Source organism: Atta colombica, unplaced genomic scaffold (assembly GCF_001594045.1).
Source record: "Atta colombica isolate Treedump-2 unplaced genomic scaffold, Acol1.0 scaffold126, whole genome shotgun sequence".
Lineage (NCBI taxonomy): Eukaryota > Metazoa > Arthropoda > Insecta > Hymenoptera > Formicidae > Atta > Atta colombica.
Window position 1 is genome coordinate 2444792 of NW_017259213.1, and position 24594 is coordinate 2469385.

The 24594-nt window shown below is 33.2% G+C and overlaps 1 protein-coding gene across 1 annotated transcript in view; it reads left to right on the top strand.

The window, feature by feature from the left end:
* Positions 1-24594, top strand: part of LOC108694984 (homeobox protein aristaless-like) — a 136485-nt gene that overhangs the window by 103595 nt on the left and 8296 nt on the right. The window contains exons 2-3 of the mRNA XM_018204684.1: positions 4209-4584; positions 20020-20065. Coding sequence (XP_018060173.1) covers positions 4209-4584; positions 20020-20065 — 422 coding nt within the window. The remainder of the gene's footprint in view (positions 1-4208; positions 4585-20019; positions 20066-24594) is intronic.

Consider the following 24594-nt stretch of genomic DNA (forward strand, 5'->3'; position numbering starts at 1 on the left):
GCAGAGTAAATGGTGCTAAAAATAAAAAAATCAGCATGATCGATACATAGATGCGTGATCTTGCGGATGTATTTACCCGTTCGATCAAGCTAAAGAATTTAATGTGCCTTATCATATAAGGAAAGAATACGAGAGAGCGAGCGCTTAGAGAGCGACTCCCGATTCCTCGGCATGCGATAAAATTATAGTATTTACGTGAATTAGATTTCGGTTTCGGTAATTTTCAGTTAATAACGACGAGGCGAATTGGCCGGCGAGTGAACGCTAAGTGCGGCCTCAGGCTCTATTAATGCTATTATAATGTAAAAGGCTACCTACACGTTCCTTTCTTTCTCTCTCTCTCTCTCTCTCTCTCTCTCTCTCTCTCTCTTTCGCTCTCTCTCTCTTTTTTTTCTAACTTCATGTCTCTTTTTCTTTCCTTCTTTCTCTCTTTCTCTACCTTCTCTCTTTGCGCGTCGATGAACTCGTAGTTGCACACATCATGAGTATGCGAACAAAAAGGAAAATCCGGTGAGGTTTAGGCCCGTTGTATATTATCGGCATTACGTCGAGGCTACCTGCATTATAAGCTCATTTCCGATAAATTGACTCGATTAAAAACTGCCGCTTAAGAACCGCGTAAACCACTTCGATCCTTTCCTCCTCCATCCCGCGCCCGTCTTTTCGACCCTCGCTTTCTATCGAACTGCCCGCTTCTAGAAATTTACTCAATCGGCTGCCGTTTTCTCTAAAGACTTCACATATGAGCATATATCGAAGTACGTAAGAGCTATGTTTCACCGATATGCGCGAAACGTGACGGGGATACTCACAGTCATTGCAAATTAAATTTCTTGCAAGATTTAAAATGATGTAACTATAGTATCTAGACAAATAGAAAAGAAAGCAGTAATTCGAGAATAAATAAATACAATTTAAATATCATATATAAAAAGATATTTTAATATTATTTAATTTTATGATTTAGAGAAGTATATTTAAACTGTTAATATATTTGTATTTACGCGTTTCGTAATAATTCTCTGTTTAATCAAGAAAATATATTGCAAAATTATTCTCTTAAAAAATTATCAATAATTTAATTTAAATTAATATTAATTGTTCAATGTGACTGTCTTTAATATTTTATCCTAACAATTATTAATCTTTTCATTCATGTATTAGTTAATACTTACTTCGTAATCCGGCTTCAAAACCACTGGTTGATGGATATTTATTGCCAACGATTCCGTTACAAGTTTACAAGCAATATCGAACGCCGTTACACGATGGCGAGATTGTGATCATGCCAAGGTGCGGGCTCGTAGAAATCATTAATTCCTACGAGGTGAAGCCGCGGTGAAAGGAGTGATACCTCTGCCGCACGCGCGCGTATGTCAACGTTTACATCTAAAATTTATTTATTTTAATTCGCCTCTTTTTGATATACATATATGATAATAAATCATACGTACATCCTTATATTTTCTATCGTCGTATCGCCTTATGTATTTAAAATTGATATTCATTAATTTTAATATTATATTAAATAAACATCATGTATCATTACTATAGAAAATTAATTAACTCAGCTTTATAAAAAAAGCAGGAAAAACCTGATTTAAACACTGACAACTTCGATGTATACATGTAAGATTATTTAAAATCATTAGGTCTAGCTATAAATTTTTTTTATTAATAATAGTGGTATCATTTCTATTTGAGAAAAAACTTTTACGCATCCTTTTTCAATGCAATGACTTCATTTAAATTGTTTATACTATATATGCAATCATGTAATGACGGATGACATTGATATCGAATGAATAACAATTTTTTCATTTACCGCAAAAGCCTCACTCTGCGCGTGTGTTGAATTATTCTTTTTCTAATGATTTTTTTAATCGTTGCAACATGCGTCGATTTAACTGCGGCAGATTTGCAAGATACAGAGAGGAAGCACGCGATTAAAAGGATTGTTTGAATATGAACAAGAGCTCGAGAGAAGCGACAGTATCGTATTTATATCATATTTTGTTCAATTGATAATCTGCATAATATATATTTCTTTCATTTTCTTTTAAAAGGATACTTGCACATAACTTATATCAGCATGATTTTTTTAGCATTCACAAAGACGTTCTCGAGACAACAAATATGGTTTACACGCAGATTTATTTCGGATATATTTAAATTATTCAAATGTAATGCAATCTATTTTTTATACAGTTAGATTTTAATCTTTGCATTAAAATATTCTATTCTCATTGTTGAAAAAATCTTATTACGCAAGAAGTATTTTTATTAATTTTTTAATGTAATGTATACGATATAATTTTTTAACTCCATTAAAAAATTTTCATTAAACAAAAAAATTTTTATCAGATTAAATTTAATTTCAATACTATTTACGAATTGAAATAACGAATTAAAATAATTTTAATACCGATACTTTTATAATTATAAAAAAAAAATACGAGTAATACTTGTGAAAAATATATTTTTTCTTGACAACAATTAACCGATTATATTATATTGATACATCTTTCTTATATTGATTATAAAAAAAATACTTGGCATGCCAGAACGAAAACTCATTCTAATTTTTATTTAGAGACGTAAAACTTTTTACGGACTAACAGCCATGTTAAAGATTAGCCTAATTATTACAGCGGTAAATCTGTCCATGAAGGCGGAAATTTGAAGCGCGGAAATTCCAAATCCCGAGATAGTTTATAATTTATGGTCGGTGCATCGAGTAAGCCGTCGTTTAAATCCATTCCTAGCGGAAACTAGACCGCAACGATTTCCCTGACGATTCGTGGAATCTGATCATTGCTGATAATAAGTTGTGGTCGCCGCTTCACGTCACAACTGATGAATCGTTTCACACTATAACACGTTCGCATTTCAGTCGCGAGCAGATGGCCTTAACGAGAGCATAGTTTTTTCCTATTCATCCTAAGGTATCAATCGATTCATCAATGATATAGATATATATCTTGGGTCTCTATAAATTTTTATCTTACAGATTCTTATAAGGCCTGATTTTTCATAATCTGATTAACTTGTAGTTAAATTTAATCTGATGATAATGTAAAAATTGTATTTTTCTATCTATGATTAATCATTAAACTGATACTCTTTTGTAATGAATAACTCAAAGTTACCATTACAAAATTACTAAACTAGTGATTTTGTAATGGTAAAGTGATTAATCATAGAAGCTAGAAAAAATTTTTATATATTTAAATTTTTATATTATCAAGTCAGATGATGTTTACATCACAAGTTAATGAAAAATCAAATTTTAGATTATACTTTAAACAATTGTTATGATATTGGAGTATTATAACATTTATAATAATATATGTACAAAGTCAAAGATTTAAAACATGTGTAAATGTATGAAATGTATGACTAATATCTGTAATTTCAACAAAATCTGTAAAATTCTTCATATGTGCGAATTATAATTTTACAGATAGAACTTTAATAATCAATGGTGTTATTTCCAATCTTATCATTACTCAATGATATTGTTTTTATTTTTATTTCTGCAATATCATCCGAAAGCATTCAAAATTACCTATTTTGCACATATAAATAGTTTACTGCAATTTTTTTATAAAACAGACGAATCGCAATGATTATCACGGTGGGTGTAAAATTTAGACTAAAAAAAGGTTAAAATCCTAATATAATTTAAAAAATTAAAAAATTATAATCTAAGTTATATTACCATTTGTTATATTACCATATATTACCATAAATCTCATAAATAATAACTTTAAATTTTATTCATGAAGTAAATTTAAATTTACCAAAATTATGCTGGACTCCGTGATCCGAGCAGTTTATACAATACCCGAATTGTGATGTCCGTAATTATATTTGTGTTAGTACACTGAAAAACTCATTTAGTTGAATCAACCAAGAATTTGCCCACATCCAAACAAAGAAATTAATTGATGTAATAAAATAATTTAATTGAAGCAAAGCATTTGATTATTGTAACATTTCACTTGTTTCTAATAAATATTGACATCTGATTGTCATAACAACTTAATAGCTTCAATTAAATTATTTTATTGCATCAATCAAAGATTTGTTTGCCCATATCCAAACAAAAAATTAATTGATTCAACTAAATGAGTTTCTCAGTGTATAAATGACAAAATTATACCTATGTTATTGTTCAAGAGTAACATAATTATTTGTCTATGCAGATCATTCGTCGCGAGGAGGCAGCGAGCAGGCCGTCCCGCAGACGAGTCCTGCGAGCAGCACGAGCAACTCGAGCCAGGTGACTCAGGTGAGCCAGCAGTCTCACCCGCAGTCTCACCAGCAATCAGTGCCGGCGTCAACGACGACGACGACAACACCTCAGTCCACTCAAATGGGTATCTCTACCGAGGAGGTAAGACCCGAAGAAGAGGGCACCCACTCAAGAGCGGCACCAACCAGCCCCGAAAGCGAAGCGGAGGCCGATGACTTTACGCCCAAGAGAAAGCAACGTCGCTACAGAACGACTTTTACTAGCTTTCAGTTGGAAGAGCTTGAAAAGGCTTTCTCTAGGACGCATTATCCGGATGTGTTTACGAGGTGAGTCGACTGACCATCAAGCAATGGTCTAATAATCTCGAGCTTTATCTTAACTCAAATGGCTGGGGTGAGTTCATTTAGATGGAATTTTATTTGGAATTAAAAAAGTTGGTATGCAAAGAATATAGGCGTCGTGATTTTAGAAAATCAAAATTTCTCCTAAATTAAACACATATATTGTAAGAATAATACTGCAAATATCAATCTTATATATAGATATACAATTTTGCTAAAGTATTTAAAAATTTAACTAGATGATACAGATTTGAAAATAATTTTATTGGGTCATCAAAATAATATCATGTAAAACACTTAAATATTAAAAATAATGTTAAAAAGTTTTGACATTCTAGCAACCCGTTTGAACGTTCTATAATTATTTAGATAATCCAAACAAAATATTTTCAGATCTATATTTAACTTTTTAGATAAAAGTTAAATAGATCTGAAAATATTCTTCAATATTTCAATAAAATCGTTTTTTCCTTGTACAATATACAGCCACAATTAAAACACACCAAATAAATAGTGACATAGAATAACATAAATTAATTCTCTATGTCAGAATAAAAAAATATTTTAAAACTTTTTTATTATATACATTTAGCATCAAAAATATATGTGCTCGCTATGGAATATTAATAGATGGTAACTAATTTAGCATTAGATTAGTAATCATTTAAAACTAAAACTCTATTTAAAAGTAAAGAAAAGCTGAGCTTTTCGATCTCGAATTAGTTTTTATTTTATTTTTTCATGAATACTATATGTAAATCCTAAATAATGTAACGAAAAATGTATTTTTATTTTTATATTTTTATAATTATTTTTATTTTGTTTTTATTAAGATTCTTTGAATGTTACTACACAAGAAATGCGCGAAATTAGAAAACGTGAAACTAATGAATTTAATATTATGCAGCTATTCTCATAATGTTTCATAAGAGCATTTGAACGAAGATCAATTATTACAAAGCTATTTAGAGTTGCGATCTGTCTTTCGAAGACAACCCTAGACGACTAAGAGCTTATGGTATATCTCGGTGACGGGATAGGAAGCTCGTGTACCTCCCATGGATCCAGACGATAGGCAAGGTGTCTAGTCGGCTTTATTTATCAGGCTTTAGGGTCCACGTTCGGAAGAGTAACGGAATTTAGATACAATATAGAGACCGATTCGGCTGCCACCCAAATATTTTGTTGTCTGGCTCCTGTGCACTCTCCTGGCTATTGCCGATAACGTTGTTACTTACCAAAATTCTTTTTCAAAAAATGGTCTCCGCCGCAAGATATTTACGATGGGTGCACAGGTAGTCCTTGAGCATGGTTATAAAAGAAATCTGGTTATCCTAAGTGTATATATTACCTGAGACAGTCTCGAAATAGTGATGACCGGGTGACGGCTGGAGACAACGAGTAGGTATATAAGCATATCGTGTTTTAAAAAGGTATACTTAATGCATGTTAACGCAGAACCTTAAATACACTAAAGTCTTAAATGGAAAATAATCGAAAGTCTTAAAAAAAAATAATCTTAGTGTTCAGGCTCTAGTTTAAACTCCAGGAATGACTAATCTAACCTTCAATTGGTAGCAGTTTGGAGCAAAAAAAGCAATTACTTGTCGGGTGCAACAATCGATAAGATTAATATATATCTTTTACTATAATTATCATAATTTTTTATCAGATTTTTGTGTCTCTAACAAATTTTGAGACTAAAGAATTTGGGAAATATCAAATTAATATTAAGAATATAAGATAATTACTATTTATTTTACTTAATATGGAACGTTTATTTAAATGTATTTCTTCTAGTTTGCTGTTGTTATTTTACATATTCAAAATAATTTTGACATAAAAATATATACTTTATAGTACGTATTTTAGAAAAAGAAGAACGAAATTAAAGTTAACTCGAAAGTTTTGAAAACAAAACCCTTCGAAGCGCTTTTAAAACGTAGTTTTGAATAATGATGTCTGTTTCCTTCTTTAATCTGAATCCATGGTAGAATCTAAAATAAATCACCTATCCATCCATGCAAGTTTGCTAAATCCGCGAGTGTAAATTCGTGGAACGATACATCGATCATCGGGCCTTCCTGCAGCCAGACTGACGATCCTCATGCAAATTCCCATCTGTAGACGCGGAACGACGGTTTTGCATTATTAAGTCCCCTGCACACCCGGGTCCAGTTACATACGTACAGTATATCGTGCCGCCATTGGGCTGCGGCGCAATCTATCTGGGTAGCTTTTTCTTTCTTCTTGTTCTTTTTTTACTGTCTTCCTCCGCGCCGTGGAACACCCGGTAGGTAACTAATAGCGGTGTAATCGCTCGTAATAGGTCCGATCCTGCGGCCACGGTATGGGTTCTCGTAATTAACGAAGATGGTAGGGAGTATGCAGAGAGAGGTGAAGCAGGTAGAGTGTCCGTGGTGTACGGTCAGGGCTGGAGATGTATTCGCGAGTATGGCGAGACAAGCTGCACATTCATGCACGCGTGAAACTGCGACGAAGATAGCCTTAACGAGCTAAAATACAAATCCCCTTCGTTTATCTAGCAAAATTAGAACTGAACCTCTCAGAAGAGGAGAACAAGGCGATTCCGAACGAGTTTTCCGTGTAATGAAAAAAATATTTTTAGAATAGATTTTTAGAAGAAAATTAATTGAAAATTTCTAATCTGTGATGAACAGTATTGTGAAAAATACTTTAAAAGATACTTAATCTTTGTAGTTATGATTTAAAAATTAGTGTGTCAATTTTTAGGAAATCAATTTCAATTGTACGAAAAAGTTAATAAATAAGAAAAGCACAGACAACTTTTTGACTGTGAATTTGAAAGAGGCGAGAATTATTATTTTGTTGCTCGTTAAAATAGTACGCACTTAAAAGCAATAAAGTTTCGTAATTTAATAGCATTGCGAGTACTGACACCTGTCGGATTTTCAATCACCCAATGTATTATTTTCGTAATAAATATGTACTTCCTTATAAAGCCGACACCTATTTATTTATAGCCATAAAAATTCCTTTTATTCTTAAGAAAACAACCGTAATTAACTTGATTGGTTTCTAATAACATTCGTCGCCCGTATTAATTTATTCCTTGTCCACTTATACGGGCTTCCTGCCTACGGAAAATTGCTCGACGTTTTCTGCTGTTAGGATAAATTGATCCCCCGTTTCTTCCGCTATTTCGCCGTGTGGTAATATTAATTTCGCGCTAATTGGATTTTATGGTCGCTTAGTTTTATTGACTAGCCTGACGAGAACGAGCGGCAGAGAGAAAGAAAGAGGGAAAGAGAAGAAAGTAAAGTCGTGGAACATGACGCATATTCATTAAGCGTGCCTTTACATATAAGGGCAGACATGCGATTGGGACCTATCGAAATATATGTATATCGATGAGATCCTAAAGAAGATGCTAGTACGGCCTTAACTTCCTGGACGTCATGAATGAAAATTCATTCGCCAATAAAAGACACGTGTTCCCGCACGGCGGCGAACCATGTACATCGAATTGGATATCGATAAACATTTCTCTTATATTCATCGTTTATTTTTCGATCAGCAAATCGGTTCGAGAGTAATCGAGCGAGCTCTCTTTTGGATCCTTCATGACTTTAACTTTTGTAGACATTCTCTCACCCATAGAATAGAATGCTTTTTTATATTTTCATATTTTTACTTATCTATTTCTTTTTACTATTTCATATCATTTCTTTTTACTATTTCATTAATAAAAATTCTTCTTTGTGTTATTAATCTCTTCTCTCCTAATTATTTTTTTATCAATTATAATATATGTTTATTTCTATTCATATTTTTACTTGCTTTCAATTTTTCCATTTCTCTATTTTTTCATTACCAAAAGGGTTTTCTTGAGGCCAATTTTGTCAGCGACTGACAAAGATTAAACGGAGATAGTCCCGAACAAGCTGTTGATGACAGGACAACATTTTGCGGAATGCCGTTTCCAAATGCGATAACAGATAAGTACGGACTTTTTGCGAGAGCCGCGAATATAAGGCCCGAATGGCATTTGCGAGGGAGCGCGCGGATTACCAGATTCGTCCTGTTTATATAGCACTTAAAGCCGGCTTGCCACGTAGGCTCGCAAGAGAGCGTGGCCACTTGCCTTTACGAGCTCTTAAGATCTAATTTAGATTGTAGTGTTGCGGTTCAGGCCCATACTGCTACCGACAACAGCGACGGACTAATCGTTCGACCGTGAGCGGTCCCGACCAGTCCAGATCTGTCTGTGTTGGTTTTAATTTTTTATCCCGGTTGTAAACTCCAGGAGAGAAAAAGAGAGAGAAACGAAGCGCGATTAAAGTGATGAAATCTTGTCGTCTTTTCAAATATTCAGCTACTTATTTTCTCTCTAGTAAATGACATAGCTAATTAATAACCTCATAAATGTTAACACGTATGGAGTGTTTAAATGTGAAATTACTTCCAACGTGGTACTCAGTCAATTTTCATACCAATGTCGATGTGATTGACAAAATTTAATCAGCGCTTCGCCTTGCTATTCGATTTTTTTAAATATGTGTTCTATAATTATGGTTAGAAATTTGTATGTTAAAGAAAAGTCAAATTATTGCAGTATAATTATTTAAACTTATTTTCTGAATGTCAAGGGATACCTTAGCTAATTATATAACAAAACTCTTTGATGATTTTCCATTTCTTAATTGCTCCGACTAGCCGGGCGCCATTTCGTCCCGCATTCGCTTCGAAAACCTGACTCGGCGGAATATCGCGCGCGGCCACCCCCGTCGTGCGCGTTCTCAATCTATCCGCCCAGTGGATCCATAAAATTTATCGTCTGTTCGCGTCGCGTTTCGAGGGATCCACCTGTTCAAAGGGCCGCGCGACGCGCTTCTCGGTAAATCATTCCAAAGGATGCCTTTATATCCGCGGGGTGGGCCGGTGGTGAGTTTAATAAGGATGATTGTTTCCAGTGATCCATGGAACGGAACCAGTTCCACGGAGCGGTCTCTTCTTCTGTTCTCCTCTCCCTCTTCTTCTTTCCATCACGACTCTAGTCCTCCTCTAGTCCCGGACTCTCCGTTGCGTCCACAACTCCTCCTGTCATTAATCGACCGACGACGAGTCATGCTCCCGATTAGAAACGCCGCCGACCCGTTATTCGTTTCTCAACAAATAAGATTAGTGCCTTCCGGAGTTAATTAGTGGACGATGTTACCTCGTCCCACGGAAGCGGCATTGGATCTCCGTCACCGTTAAATGACATAAAGTCGATATAAGCCTTCTTTTCATTGTTTTCAGTCGGTCATTGCTTCATTATGAAATTAATAAATTAATAACATGGTGAACCACGGATAAAAATTTATACAGAATATTTATATTATACATTATAAAAGTCAATAATAAAAAATTTCTTTTTGTTAAAAAATTCTTAAAAGTTTTTTTCTTTTATTTACAGATAATATTTTGTTATTCCTTTTGAGATAATATATTAATAAAGAGATAAAATTTATAAAAGAATATATTAAGAATATATAAATAACTACAGATATTGCTTTAATATAAATATGCTGTTTATGATTTATTACATCTTATTATTTCGAATTTTTAATTACTTCATACTTTAATTCTTAAAACAATATTAAAATAATCACGATATCAAAGTAAGAAATTTCCAAAGTCAAAGTTTCCAAAAATATTCTTAAAATATATACATAATAAATATTTAAAAAAAAATCTCTTTTTTTATGAAACAATGAAGTGAAAATATTTCTACTTGATCTATGAACTGTGTGCATTTTAAGCATTTTATTATTGTCAACGATTCGAGTCTACGCTATTCTGTCTATTCGGATTCCATTCGAAGCGACGAAAAAGATTGTTAGACTGTCTCGGGACTCGTCCCTCCTCGTTCCTCCTCGAAGACGGGCTGCATGGCCGAGCAGGACGAAGGGCTTCGTCTCGCGAAGTGCGAAGGAGATCGAAGAGTACAGGTTTACCGGGGTCCATCCCTCATCCGATTGGCGGTAGTGTGGCCAATCAGTAATTGGCTCTCCACGCCGTACGCGTATTAAGCGCGCATTACGCACGCATTACGCAGCCGGCTACCGGCTTCTCTCTTTCGCCTCGCTCCTCACAAAGGTAGCGGTCACGGCAGGTATGCGCGCACGGTCGCGGATCCTGCTCGAGAATAATGCGAGCGGCAAAAGCCGCTTGTCACCCCTCGTCAGTGCGAATTACTTGTCCGGCCGGCGCGATTCGTTATTAAACATTATCGATACCGCGCATAAGGAGGCGTCTTTCTAGATGACGTATAAGGAAGGCAAGAAGCTTCGGGCGTCGCTTATTATACCGAGGCTCGAATTTCGTCGACGAATTTTGTTGTCCTCTCTTTTTTACGTCACATTACAGATAACAATCGTGTGTGCATAAACTCTGTTCACGATATTTCAATCGTAGGAATGTGTATTTTATTGAACATTTTATCACTTTATGTCATCTTGATTATTTTTTAAGTTTAATTTTGTATTCTTTGCAATATTCCATTTTATTCTTTTTTTCCCTTAAAAATGTATGTGATTATTAAAAAAATTTACTTAGCTTATTGTATCGAATGTCTATCGAATACTTTCTTTATATTTAGTATTGTTAATGTACCTTTTATTTATTCTTTATCTATCTATCTATATTACAATGTGAAAACTTTTATAACGTATAGTTTTATAAGAAATATTTACTAAAACGTTGATAATAATCGACACTAATTAAAGACAAAGACGTGACTAATTTTTGTTTCATGATATCAATCATATGCTGATATCGCTATTACTTTGTAAATATAATTAACAAGTCTTTTGTTAGATCTTAAATTTATCAGAGAGTACATCGACTTACGCAAATACAAATTATGTAGAGATAATTACAATATGTGATTTATGTCAAGATAAATAGCAAATTCCAAGACTTGTTTATTCAACGCAACTGTTATGCACATAGACTGTAACGTGTCACACATTTATTGTGTGTTTAGATTATATATAACTCGACATTAGCTCTTCTTAAAAGTTATACGCAGTAAATAAATTGACTATGTGTGTGCATGATTTGCTTTTATTCTCTTTCGACGAAAATGTTCTATAGGAATTAACAATCTCGGAATATAAAAATTATAAAAGACTAATTTAACGACACAAAATGTTTTTACAATCAATAATTTTTTAAAATATTTTAAAAAATACGTGTATTGATAAAATTAGTATGACCTAACTTATCAATTAAATTTAAGCAATTACCATTAATTTCAGAGAATCATTTAATATTTTATTCATCGTGTTATGAAAGAAATATTTTACGCAAAATTTAAATTGGAAAGAAACGTATCGCCTAAGGTGATTAAAAAATATTTCATCATTCAAACTGTCTCGGATGTGCCATGGCAAAACAATTACATCTTGTCATTAATAATAACTTAATGACAGCAGAATAATACCCAATAACTCGCCATTAATCTGGAGAGAAGATAGAAGTAAAACCGCGGAACTCAACTTGGACCTAACTCCCGGAAAAAAAACGTGTATAAAGCCTGCAGGCCGATTGGCGATCATGAGAAACGATTGCTTAGTATATAACGAGAATAATGAAAAAGGAAGAAAAAGGACAATAATGCCGTGGTTTCCTCTCGAATACATTTCTACGAATCGATTAATCACATAGCAAATTGTGCCCACAATTATTTATAGTGATTAATAATACTCACATAGATGTGATTATACCAAAAACGCCTTTGGTATTTTTAATTCTTTTGAAATGATCATGTTATATTCGCAATATAAAAGATTTTCTAATAGTTAAATTACCTTTAAAAAAAAATAAGACTAAAATAGAACTGCAGGTTTTTATTACCAACTCTGTGCAAAATTCTGCGAATTCAGATTTCTGTAAATTCAATGCTTTCATGCCGCGCGTGTTAAACAATAATAATTGTGATTGCGCCACGAGTGAGACAATCACGGCCGCCACATCGCGGTAACTGGCGGCTGCTCCGACCTCCCGGGTTAATTAGATAATGTAATTGTGCGGTAATTACTCAAATTACTCGCGCGCCAAGCCTCTTGCTCATACCAGCAATGTCATTCACGCACCCGCGCGCATTCTCTGTCTCTTCTGTCTCGTTCACTCTTTTCCCCAGCGACCTGTCTTTTTTCGCCATCTCAATTCGATTCTCTCGTATTTTCTCATAACGATAATGTAATCATCTCCGTAATACTCAAGATATGTATTTGAGATGCGAATCGTATGCAACTGTGGTCACCACACTACAGCACATGGATCGAATGAGAAAGAATCGATTTTAAATTGCATGGAAGCGAGAATTACACGGTAATTTATTGATACGAGATCGAATTATATAATATTATATAATAACAAAAGAAGAGAATAATTTATTTACAGGTATTAGAAAGTTAATAAAGATAAATAATACTATAAATTGTACGCAATATGTATGTATATATATATATGTGTATTACCTTGGACTATAAATATTTTTTTTTCAATATTATTAAAAACAATTTCTCTCTCTAATATTACAGAACAAAAATTTATGGAATATATGTCGATTCTTTTTTTAAATAATCTTTTAAATAATATGTTTTCCACAAAAGAAAATTAATTAACCTTCACACGCATTAAACGTGTGATTGCGAGTCGTGATTAATCACTATCATTTCGTCATCGAATTAAATTCCAAGCGCATTAAATTCAAATGTTGACGCAAACGATGCGAATAAATAAGCGCGCAAACACGATTAAACGTAAGTTAAGTAAATTATCTTCCTTCGTCCGTGACTTCTGACGAAGCGCGGTTGCAGAAGGACTTCTCGCGCCGAGCCAGGAGCAAATAAGAACGGCAGGATGCCGCGATGGGAGTAGCAAAGGAAGAAAAGGCAGAGACAGAGAAAGAAAGGGAAAGGGAGTGAGAAGGAAAAACTAGACGAAGAAGATGACGAAGAAACTTGCCTTTAATCCACTTAGCGGTCTCTTTTGATGCCAGCCGTGGGTTCACGCTATACTAACGTACGGTTGCGAAATGGCAAATCCATTCGCACCTCGCAGTCCGATTACTATGACTTCGCAATGTTGCGCAGGACAGGATAGGACAGGAAGGACTTCCTTTCAGCGACGGCAATCGATTCTGAGAATGTATTTTGTTGCGGATTATTTGCGCGAGGCAATTTGTTCGCCAAATCTGTGAAAGTCGATCTCTCGAAGCTTGAAGAACTCGCAATACAGAATCGTACAACCGGATATCAAAAGAATCTATGATTATTATCGTTGATGCAATTAATCGGCGATTAGTCATGTTCTATTTTTCAACGCGTGTGAACGTAGCGGCTATACATTAATTATAAATCAGGTGTGTTCCATAATGAGAAAGAATCGTGTTTTCTGTCATATATGTAATGTCTTACGTATATAGTGTAGCAATATATTAATTCTTTTCTTCCTGATGTCATTTTAGCTATACATATCTACTTTGTTTTGTATAAACAGTAATCAATAATACTAATCAGTAATAATAATAAATTACAATTTAAATTTTCTTATTATATTATTTCTATGATTCTGACAAATATGAGATTAATTTCTCTTAAAAATGTCATAAAAAATGTCAAGACTAATAAGCTCTGAGTTTCAAAATTGAGAATTGAAAATGTACAACGCAAGATCTCGTTAGCTTCATCTAATAAATGCCTTTTACATTGGTGGAATTTATGGATTAATCACAAAGGAATTTCAGATTGAATACTAGGACATGTAACGGAGACTTTGCTGATCTTTGCACGAGGTTTTCATCATGATCTCATATTTCCCATTAAGTCGCGAATGCGCGACTAATCTTTTGCGTACGTGCCCGTCAGAAGCGACTTTTCCGAAGCTCGCGCATTTCCCATGGCAAGGACACACCGTGGACGAGGGAGTTAGGAGAGGGACACGTAATAATAATGATACGCGAATCGAGGGTAACTGAGAGTCTCGGTGAACGGCGGGTGTAATTAGGGACGCCCGTCTAACCGCGAAATTTCGTGATCTTATTAAATCCAGAAGGACGTTGGCGAACGTGTCTCGAGAAAGAGAGAGAAAGAAAAAGGGAAAGGCTAAATTATTATTACTCGCAGGCCCCAAGGTGCCTCAGCCTCGTCCACTTCTTTGATGGTGTGCGTTTTGTCCGCGCTCGCACACCCGTGCATGTAATGCACATATCTATAAAGATTATATCGTGCTCGAGTGGCCAGAAGTGACGCAAAGATTACGAGATAGATAAAACATTTGAATTGTTAAGGCGGAACAACGATATAAACCACTTTCCTCATCCTCGAAGGCACAATACAAGTTTATGAAAGCGTCTAATATGAAATCTCCAACTGTTCTATTGTAGTACTTTTCTTTATGATTCTATATTTTATACTTCTTACTGGAAAAAAATAAAATATACAATTTTATGTCACTTAAAATAGCCGTATAGGAAGTTTCTGACATTATCAAATATCTAAACTGTGACTAGTAGAATATATATTGTAGTCTTGATTCATTCATTTTTGTGAATCATACAGATAATCAGACATAACGGGCAGAGAGAGAGAGAGAGAGAGAGAGAGATCACGTACTATACGTAATTTTATCGTTCACAGCGTAAGCCTGTTTTTCGTGAGAAGCAGCTGATAGGTGCGCGCTTTCATACTCGGCGTTTCATTGAAAACGAAGTCGAGCCGCCTGGTAGCAGGTACGAATTACCGTCTGCAACTATGTTCACCAGAGTGGTCATTAGCGCACGACAACGGGTAATCAGAGAGTACTGCAGCAGTATACGAACTCGCGTCTTCTAGTTACATTTCCTCCATAAGTCGGTACGCGGGCCATCAAAAATGATTTGACGACGTGAATACGTTTTGCAATTTTACCGGTCGATTCGCGATGAGGATCGTTTTGGATGATTAAATAAAATGGATAAATTGTTCTATTATTTTGTTAATGATTACCTTCATCGAATAAACTCAATTTGGCGAATTAAATTCTGAGGAAGTTGCTAATTCTCTACTGTTACATTTATAATGTTAAACTGTATCCAATTTCTAACTATTTCTGTAGTTATCACTGCTCCTAAATCTCAATCTGTTTTTAGTTAAATTTCTTGTGTTCATTTTCATTTTCTTGTTTCTCTTTTTTTCTCTTGGAGAGAAAAGTGAAAAGATAAATCGTGCAAAAAATTCAGCAAAAAAGAACAGATTTAATATGTTATTAATTTTACTAACATAATGAAATTAAATAATTTGATTTAAGAAAATGTATTAAACTTGACTTAAATTTTAGTTTATTATTTATATAATGTAAATGCATATAATATGAATATTGTTTATTTATAACCACAGAAATAAACTGATTTACATTTTGACATAGAAATTAAAAATAACAAATTATTATTTAACTCAAGAAATGGATTATTATTATTATTCTTTTAAGATTTAAGTATATCCAGTAATACTCGTGACACCAATAGTTTAATTTTCCAAAACTTTTTAGACTGTATACTTTTATTATTAGATATAGCTATCTTTATTATCGCAAAACGTTTTACAGAAATTTGCGATTTATTTAGTAAGAGTACAACTAAAGTCAATTTGAATACAACAAAAGTAAAGTCCGAAACGATAATTATTAATTATTAGATATAAACTATTTTCTTGTGGTTAATAAAGTAAAAATATATAATAGTAAAATGTATATAATAGTAAAATGTAAAAATAGTATAATAGTAAACTGTATAAAACACAGTTTTCATACAGTTTTCAAAAATATTAATATAAAATTAAAAACGCGATTTAGATATTTCTCGTACGAGAGATCAATCGGAAGAACGGAAGAATTTCGGCTCGGATGCAACAATCAGATTGGACGAGCATCCGAGCGAACGATGATAAAATTGACGCGACGTGAATTGGACGAATCCGTGGACCACGGCCACAATCTTCGGAAGCGTCCTGAAATCCCTGTAATTTCGGAAGCTACCGTCTGAAGGCTGAAATGCACCTAAACACGAGATCCAAGACGATCGGACGCAAGAGCTTCTGTGCGCGGCATAATCACCGAGATTTCCTCGCGATTTCGTGGAACATCTGGGCAATTTGCCTACAAGATGAGAGACGCCCGGCGGGGTGTCTCACTGACCGATTCATTCTTTCCTTCTTCTTTCTTTTTCTACCCGCCGCCGGATATACTCGATCGCTGCCATTCGGTTCCTTTAACGCAACAACAGCGAAAATCGCTAATATTTCTGGAATGAATGAATTATCAATGTGCGAGATGAATTATCGACACCCGTCATGATTCACGCCTGCCTCGTAATAATTCCTTCGCGCCTTCAGTTTGCCTCGTTCTCAGTTGAAAAAAATTGAGAATGCGTTCGCATAATTTCCGGTGAAATCATGCAAGCGGCGATTTATACGGGTTATTATCTTTACTGGAAACATCCTGCGAAAGCAATCGCCTAACCAACGTAAATCAACCGAAAGGAATTTAATTATTAAAGTCGATGACTATTAATTTCCTCTGTTTCCTTGAACGTAGTTGTACTACTTTTCTTACAATCTAATCTACATTCTTAACGAATGTATTATAATTATAGGGTACATTTGTAACATACGCATCCTTTTGAGCAAAAACAGAAAGTCTTCGTCACTTCATGCTCATGTACAGCGTAACGCTTTGTAATTCCTAATGCATGTTCATGCACTCTTAATAAGTAGCTATATTATGATTTTTAGATTATAGGTTACAGCATCTATAAATAATATTTTCTATACATAGAAAAATACTTGCTGTATGCAAATAATAATATTTTGAAATACTTGTTTCAAGTATTTCAAAAATTTCAAAAATAAGATAAATGTACCAGTTAATGGACATGAACCAATTGCATAAAACATTTCAAATATTAAATTTTTAATAATATGTACACTCTCTAACGCGTTTTAAATTCTAAATTAAATTTTTATAAACAAGTTTATCTAGAATCGTACATATCATTATAAGCTTAATATTTAAAATTTTGAATCACTTTATCCAACGAATTGGATTATATTCACTAACTGTCCACTAATATAATTAGATAGAATTTACTTTATATCCGCAAATCTATCAAAATTCACAAGCATCTTTATTCAAGATAGATTCTGAGTCCTAGTGAGTTTAATACTTCGCAATCATGATTATTAAATTAAAACAAATTCAATTTGCTTATTATATAAATTAATGTTCGCTTCTTCAAACAATTTTTATAATAATTTTCAAAAGAAAATAAACTCTTGTTTTCAATAATAATGTTTTTCTCACATTTGTAATGAGTAATATTTTAACATTATTATCAAGAATATTCTATGGTAAAAATAATCATTATAATTAAAAGAAAGAAAATAAATTGATAATTTACTTTTCTTAACAATAGAATTATTCCAAATAGTAATAATGTAATTTTCTTACGGACTTTCAACAACAAAAAATCCAAAAAAATCAGGGTGAATGAGAGTCAGCGTAGTTAATACATAATCTTAAATCTTTATTCTAGAAAATAGAATCTTCATTCCAAAAAATAGTACGTTTTCACTTTGGAACCATCCTCAGCAATAGAATTTCAAAATCCCTTCATGTCCAAGAAAAAATCACTATCAGATTAAGCTCGAACAAAACATGACTCGAACAATACATTTAATATAATCTCAATTATATTAAATGTATTAGTCATGTTTCGTTCGAGCTGCGATCAACATGCGTTTTTTAACTTAAAACTCTTTAGTGATTAAATTTTAATTGATTTTGATTCAATGTCGAGAGGAATTCCTTCTATGTCTTGGGATTATAAAATCAAATCTGCTAATCTGGTGATTTTTGCTGACTCTTATTTGCTCTGATTTTTTTGGATTTTTTATTGTTGAATAGAATTATTATTTTTCTGTGTATTTCTCTCTTAATCAGTAACCTCCGGCGTTTATGCGGTTCATTTCTAAACAACAGGACAAGGGGACACGATTTTATGCGAAGCAAGCGCCGTATGCGTTTGCAGAAAAGTGTCACGTAATATACGTGAGATTATACGCAAACTATCTTCGTGTTATATGCGCCCGCGATGCGAAATTCAATCGAGCGGAAAAGAAACTGGTACAACGTATGACACGATCGACGTTATGTAAAATATCACGAGCTAATAATTATTCGTCATTACCGCTGTATTGGACCGATCAATTAGTTACGGATAATCGTATTCGTAATATGCCGTTGAGGAGCGCAGTCACCTATATAAAATGAGATTCTATCTGCTTGCCGGAGCCAAGACGGCGCGGTCGCCACGGATTCTGATCGTCTCGTAATAGATATTAATAGCTTTCGTCACAACGGCTCGTGCAAGTAGCAATCCAATGGAAAATCACACATAATGCGAGATACATAATGCAATTAATCCCCGTGCATCGTTATCGTTGGCTAATCTGCTTCGGATGCAAAACTAATTAAGATAATGAACGCGCGCGTTTTTACGAGATAGACTGACTATTTTGTAGAACGGTTTCCGCGATTTTCTCACGGATATGATACGAGGTCATATTGTAACCGCTATTCCTCAACATTATTAAAAGACAACTAAATGATTTTTTTGTTGAATTAATAATTATTCTTAAGTATAATAATAAATCGCGTATTCAAGGGAGATAATAATTACAGTTGCAATTATGTGTATTTACTTCGTTAACTTGTCCAAACGTTTAGACATACATTTGATTACGTAAAGTAAGAAAAAAAGAGTAACAAAAGGATGTGTTATTCATTAAAATATTGTAAAGTTTAACTTCTTGAGAGAGTATGCAATAATAATTCAGTACTAAGTAATAGATTATTATTCAGAAATATTAACAACAATAAAGCAATTAAACAATTAAAGATAATTTTATGTAAAATTATTATCTCTAAGAAGATTAACGATTTAATACAATAATAAATATTATAATGAGAACTTTTTTTAAAATTGAACGTGAATAAATTCAAGTCGAGTTGTTACATCCATCCATTATGAACCAACGCAATGATTCTTCAATAAAATAATTAATTCTTATATAATTATTAAAGAGATAATGCATATATTGTGTACGTATATATCACATCATATTTAGAAAATCATTAAAATTGGCAAATATTATAATTTTATTACCGCTTATAGTAGATACTGTTCGGGACTCGTAATAATTTCTGAACTGACACCGAAGCTCACACTCCGTTAACTCGAGTTTATCTCAATAACAGAATCGGATAATTCGCACGCGCAAATAGGCTCGCGGCTATATGCGGCCTTGGTTCCTTTTTCTTGTTAATGATTACCTTCCTTTTTGTTTTTAGGGAGGAGCTCGCCATGAAGATCGGCCTGACGGAGGCACGGATACAGGTCAGTAGAATCTCTTAACGTTTTTTAAAATGAAATATTAAATAAGATGGCATAGATAAATTATAGACTCATTTCTGATACAGTAATTAAATGCAAGTAATAAAATTTATCTCTCAATATATGTAACATATAATGAGGCACTTTTTTTCTTTGCAAGCTTTAATTTTTTTAATTAATTTTTCAAATGCATGACGTAAGAATCTATTTCATACAGTCTTAGGAATAATTAAAAAGTAGTTAAGAATAAAAACGTATTATAAGTTTATTCAAAAAATATTCAGATCTATTAAATCGTACATTTGTATGAACGGATAAATAAATGTCTGATGCTCTTTAAAATAATAGCGTGTCAAATTAAAATTGATTAGTTATCTCTAATTATATATATATTGACATATTATGGCGTAACTTCGAAATCATTTGAATAATAAGCAGCTGCGTGCGTCAAAGTTTGTCTGTTTGGAAAAATGAGGCAATAATTGGCGGTAATAACGTGGTTAGGCATCTTCTTTGGCGCGAAAGCGAAAATATCGCACGTCTCTTGTGCAACAACAATTATCTCGTATCCTCTGACATTTCGTTTGGATAATAATTTTGAAGCCCGCGAGCGCGCGCAAAGAATTACTTAAGAATTATTTGAGTTCTTCACGCGGTCACGTATCCCCATCTGTAATTTGCCTACCCGTATGGCGAAATGCGATACCCTTCAAGTAACATATACAAATCGCTGATCATGAGTCTTTAATTATTTGCTCAACCCTTTTCAAAATGCCCGTTATTACTAAAAAATTGGACATGCGATTGTCTATTGGAACATTTAAACGATTACTGCGCTCATTGTTACTGAAAAATTTCTGATCTTGAATTTAATTATCTATCGGAATATTTATGAAACATTTACGTCACGGAAAAAATATATATGAATATATAGCGTGATATATATGAATAGATAATTATTTATAGCAAACATATAATCTGATGTTATTATGCTTTGTATATCAATAATTTAATTCTAAACGTTGACGTCAGTAAATATTAAATATTTATAATCAACATAATTATTCATTAATTATTAAATTTATAAAAAGGAGAACTCATCAGCAACAATGTTATTGCATGAAATGAATTACAGATATCAATAGTGTATATCGAATGTAATAATCTTCTTGATATTCGACATTATTATATCTATTTATTACTAATACTATTTACTTATTACGAATACTATTGTAAACTGATTATTAAAGACATTCGCAATTAATCAATGTTAGAAACACGGATATATCATCCGCTATTAAACTTTAATAATATTTTTTCTTATATTTGAACGATAATCATACGATCCGAATACATTTGAATATTTAAATATTTAACATTAAATTATTGATCACTTCTTATCCATTTTTATTACATCTGATTAAGTTCTACTAGATATTTTAATGTTTTATTTTTTTTTTTACATATAATTATTATCATATGAAAACTCGAGAACTATATAAAAAAATGAAACATTGCAGTAAACATTACACAGAACACAATCAATGTATGTAAATAAATTTATATTATAATGTTTTATAAGTTTATGATATAATCTTTCAAAATAATTAGAAAAATTAATGTGAATTTTGCAACGCTTCCTTAATAAATTGATTATATAATAGCTTGTTATATCAAATTGAAATATATTATACGCTATTGTTAAAATATTTAAAATATTATAAATTGCATACAACAAAGTTCATCCCACAGTCTTCGAAGAAATATCATCCGAAATTCAACATTGGATGAAAAGTGTTTGACTACGTTAATTGGAATTCTAGAGAGTTGCCTAAAATAGGCAAATCAGAATTTTCTACTTTATTAATTTTCAATCAGAAATTTTTCTCAATGTAATATTCAATAAAATGTATTTAACAAATTAATTCAATATAAAATGTTTAAATTTATCAAGTAATCTACAATTTCGATATCATGTTAGACATTCATTAGTGATAACATCAAATTTGATTTATGTATTCAATTTTTCTAGATATAACTTGCATTATATGTTTATTCAAAAGGGCGTATGGATACACGTTTTCTGACGACGATGACTTCTTACCGAGGAGAGCGTGTCCCTACGCCATCGTTGCGTGAACAGCTGGCTAATTTAATTGGCTCAATTAGTTTAATTTATTCTTGGTACTTACTTACTTACTCTTTTTTCCTTCCTCCCCTCTACCGCCTTAAGCCCACGCGTATTTTTCTCTCGCTTCGTCCTTTCACTTTCCATCCCTTGCTAGCTCCGGGCACACATACTCGCGCGCCCCTATGCGATTTTCTTGTTATTTCCCTCGCGCATCGCGAGAGCACAATGCCTTTAACATTAAGCTCTTTTCATTATACTTGCAAATCCGTCACCATCCACCATAAATCGCCAATTTACTGACGGCCAGGAATTACTCGCAACGATGCGCACGTGATGAGAACCACTGCTCCGTCCAAGGAATGATACGCCTGCCGTAACTCCGCGCGATGCCGTTAATAATTTTCAGGAATCCCTGAACTCCTGTGCAGAGAGAGACCTTGCGCCATTCTCGCTCAACCGGCTCCGAAGCTGCATTCAATCCCTTTTCAATCGTGATAGGTGTCAATTGTCCTCGCGGCCATAATAGAACAGAATTATGTGTGTTGGTTTACAAAAACGTTTCGGGGAATTAGACGCACTTATTCAATCGCGGTGTCTTTAACCCTTTAGCACGTAGCTGCCTCATAAGAGATATGATATTGAATAATTTCGAAGTCAATATTAAATGTTTGTTATTCACGTTTCAAATTCATTTTTTTTGTTAATTACTTCCGTTCTAAATTTAATATTTACCCATTTTATTATCTCTTTATATTTCAATTGCTGCGCTAGAAAAAGTCTAGCTGTATTAATTGCAATTCTGGTTGAAATTGGACAAATCAGAATTTTCTGGTCGAATCTATTACAATTGAGAGAACCAAAATTTTGATTGAGATAATCAGATCTTCCGGTCTTCATTTCCAAACACAAATTTTTCAATGTGATATTAAATAATTGCGTAATTGAACTTTTCATGTTTTTTTGTTGAAGGAGAATAATACCGATAAATTCGTTAAATAATTTATTGATGGATATTATAAACTCATTCATAAATTGTATGAGGAACGATTTAAACGAACGCTACAAATTTCTCTCGCCTTAACGCGCGAAAATTAGATTGTCGGGCGATTCAGTCGCTGCTTGTCCATCAGCCGTCATTAATATGCATGACAAATACACCGTTGTGGAGAATGAGGTGCGATTTTTTTTGAACGCTCGAAAAAATTCGCCTGTACGCATCAACGTACAAAAATTAGGATACATGACCTATCATCGGCGATCATTAATAATTCATGAAACACGCAGTATCGTTTGAAGATAAAATGCCTTATCGCAAAGATTTTAAAGATATTGATTCGTATAAGGTGCATTATGTAGTGTAAAACGTACCATAACATTAAATAAAAATAAGTAATAAATAAAAAAGCAAAAAATATTGAATTCAGAATCAGAATCGATAAGGAGAGAGGAATTCTAATGACTTAATTAATTATTTAATATCAGTTAGGCAAACATGAAATAGAAACAATTTAAAAACTATTAAAATACTACTCGCAAAAGACATACTTTAATTATATAAAAGAATAAGGATAAATTAGATTAAAGAATAATATCTAACCGGATAGTTGCGGATTACCGCTAACTTAATCACGTTGCGGATTCACCAGAAATAGAAATGTGCTGCGTTTTATCAGCATTTTAACCAAGCTTGGTTAAAATCTAAAATAAAACCTGCTTTATGTATTTTTTTTCGAAGTGAATCGAGTGTTTGTTATTAGATTTAAAAAATACTTCGTTCCACGTTCATTTGAAAATTAAATGCTCGTTTGTGTACATGGAAATATATTTCTGTGATACACGAGAAACGCTAATTCTCGAACAAATTTTCAACTTTCGATTTGACTATCAATCGAACGTACGAGTTTTGTGCACAATTCAATGAATAATGAATCATTCCCGCAGGCTCGTTTGCCAACCAGTCGTTCACATGAATAACAGATTGCTATTAGGCAAAATGATTATCAGTTGTTGCAACGTCGGCTATTAATTATTTTTACGATCTCTCCGAGTGTGACGAGATAATCGATAAATCGCGAACTTCTGCTACGAGCGAGAAAATACTTGCGCAAACAAAACTGGAATTGCGGATAAAAATATCACACGTTTCGTTCGACATCTGTCTTTTGAGATGTACACGCGAGACGTCACACTTCTCCGAATCGATTTCGCGGTAAATTCGGTGGTCAGCAAACGAAGGAAATAAACCTGTTTGTCACGTATGTTTATATTCACAAGCTAATTCTTTTTATATTTTTATATACTTTTGAATTCTTCTTTCTTTTGCCTCCTTTTTCTTCTTTTTTCCATCGAAAATGTTGGAAATTTTGAAAACAATATATGCATTTCGTATACATATATATAT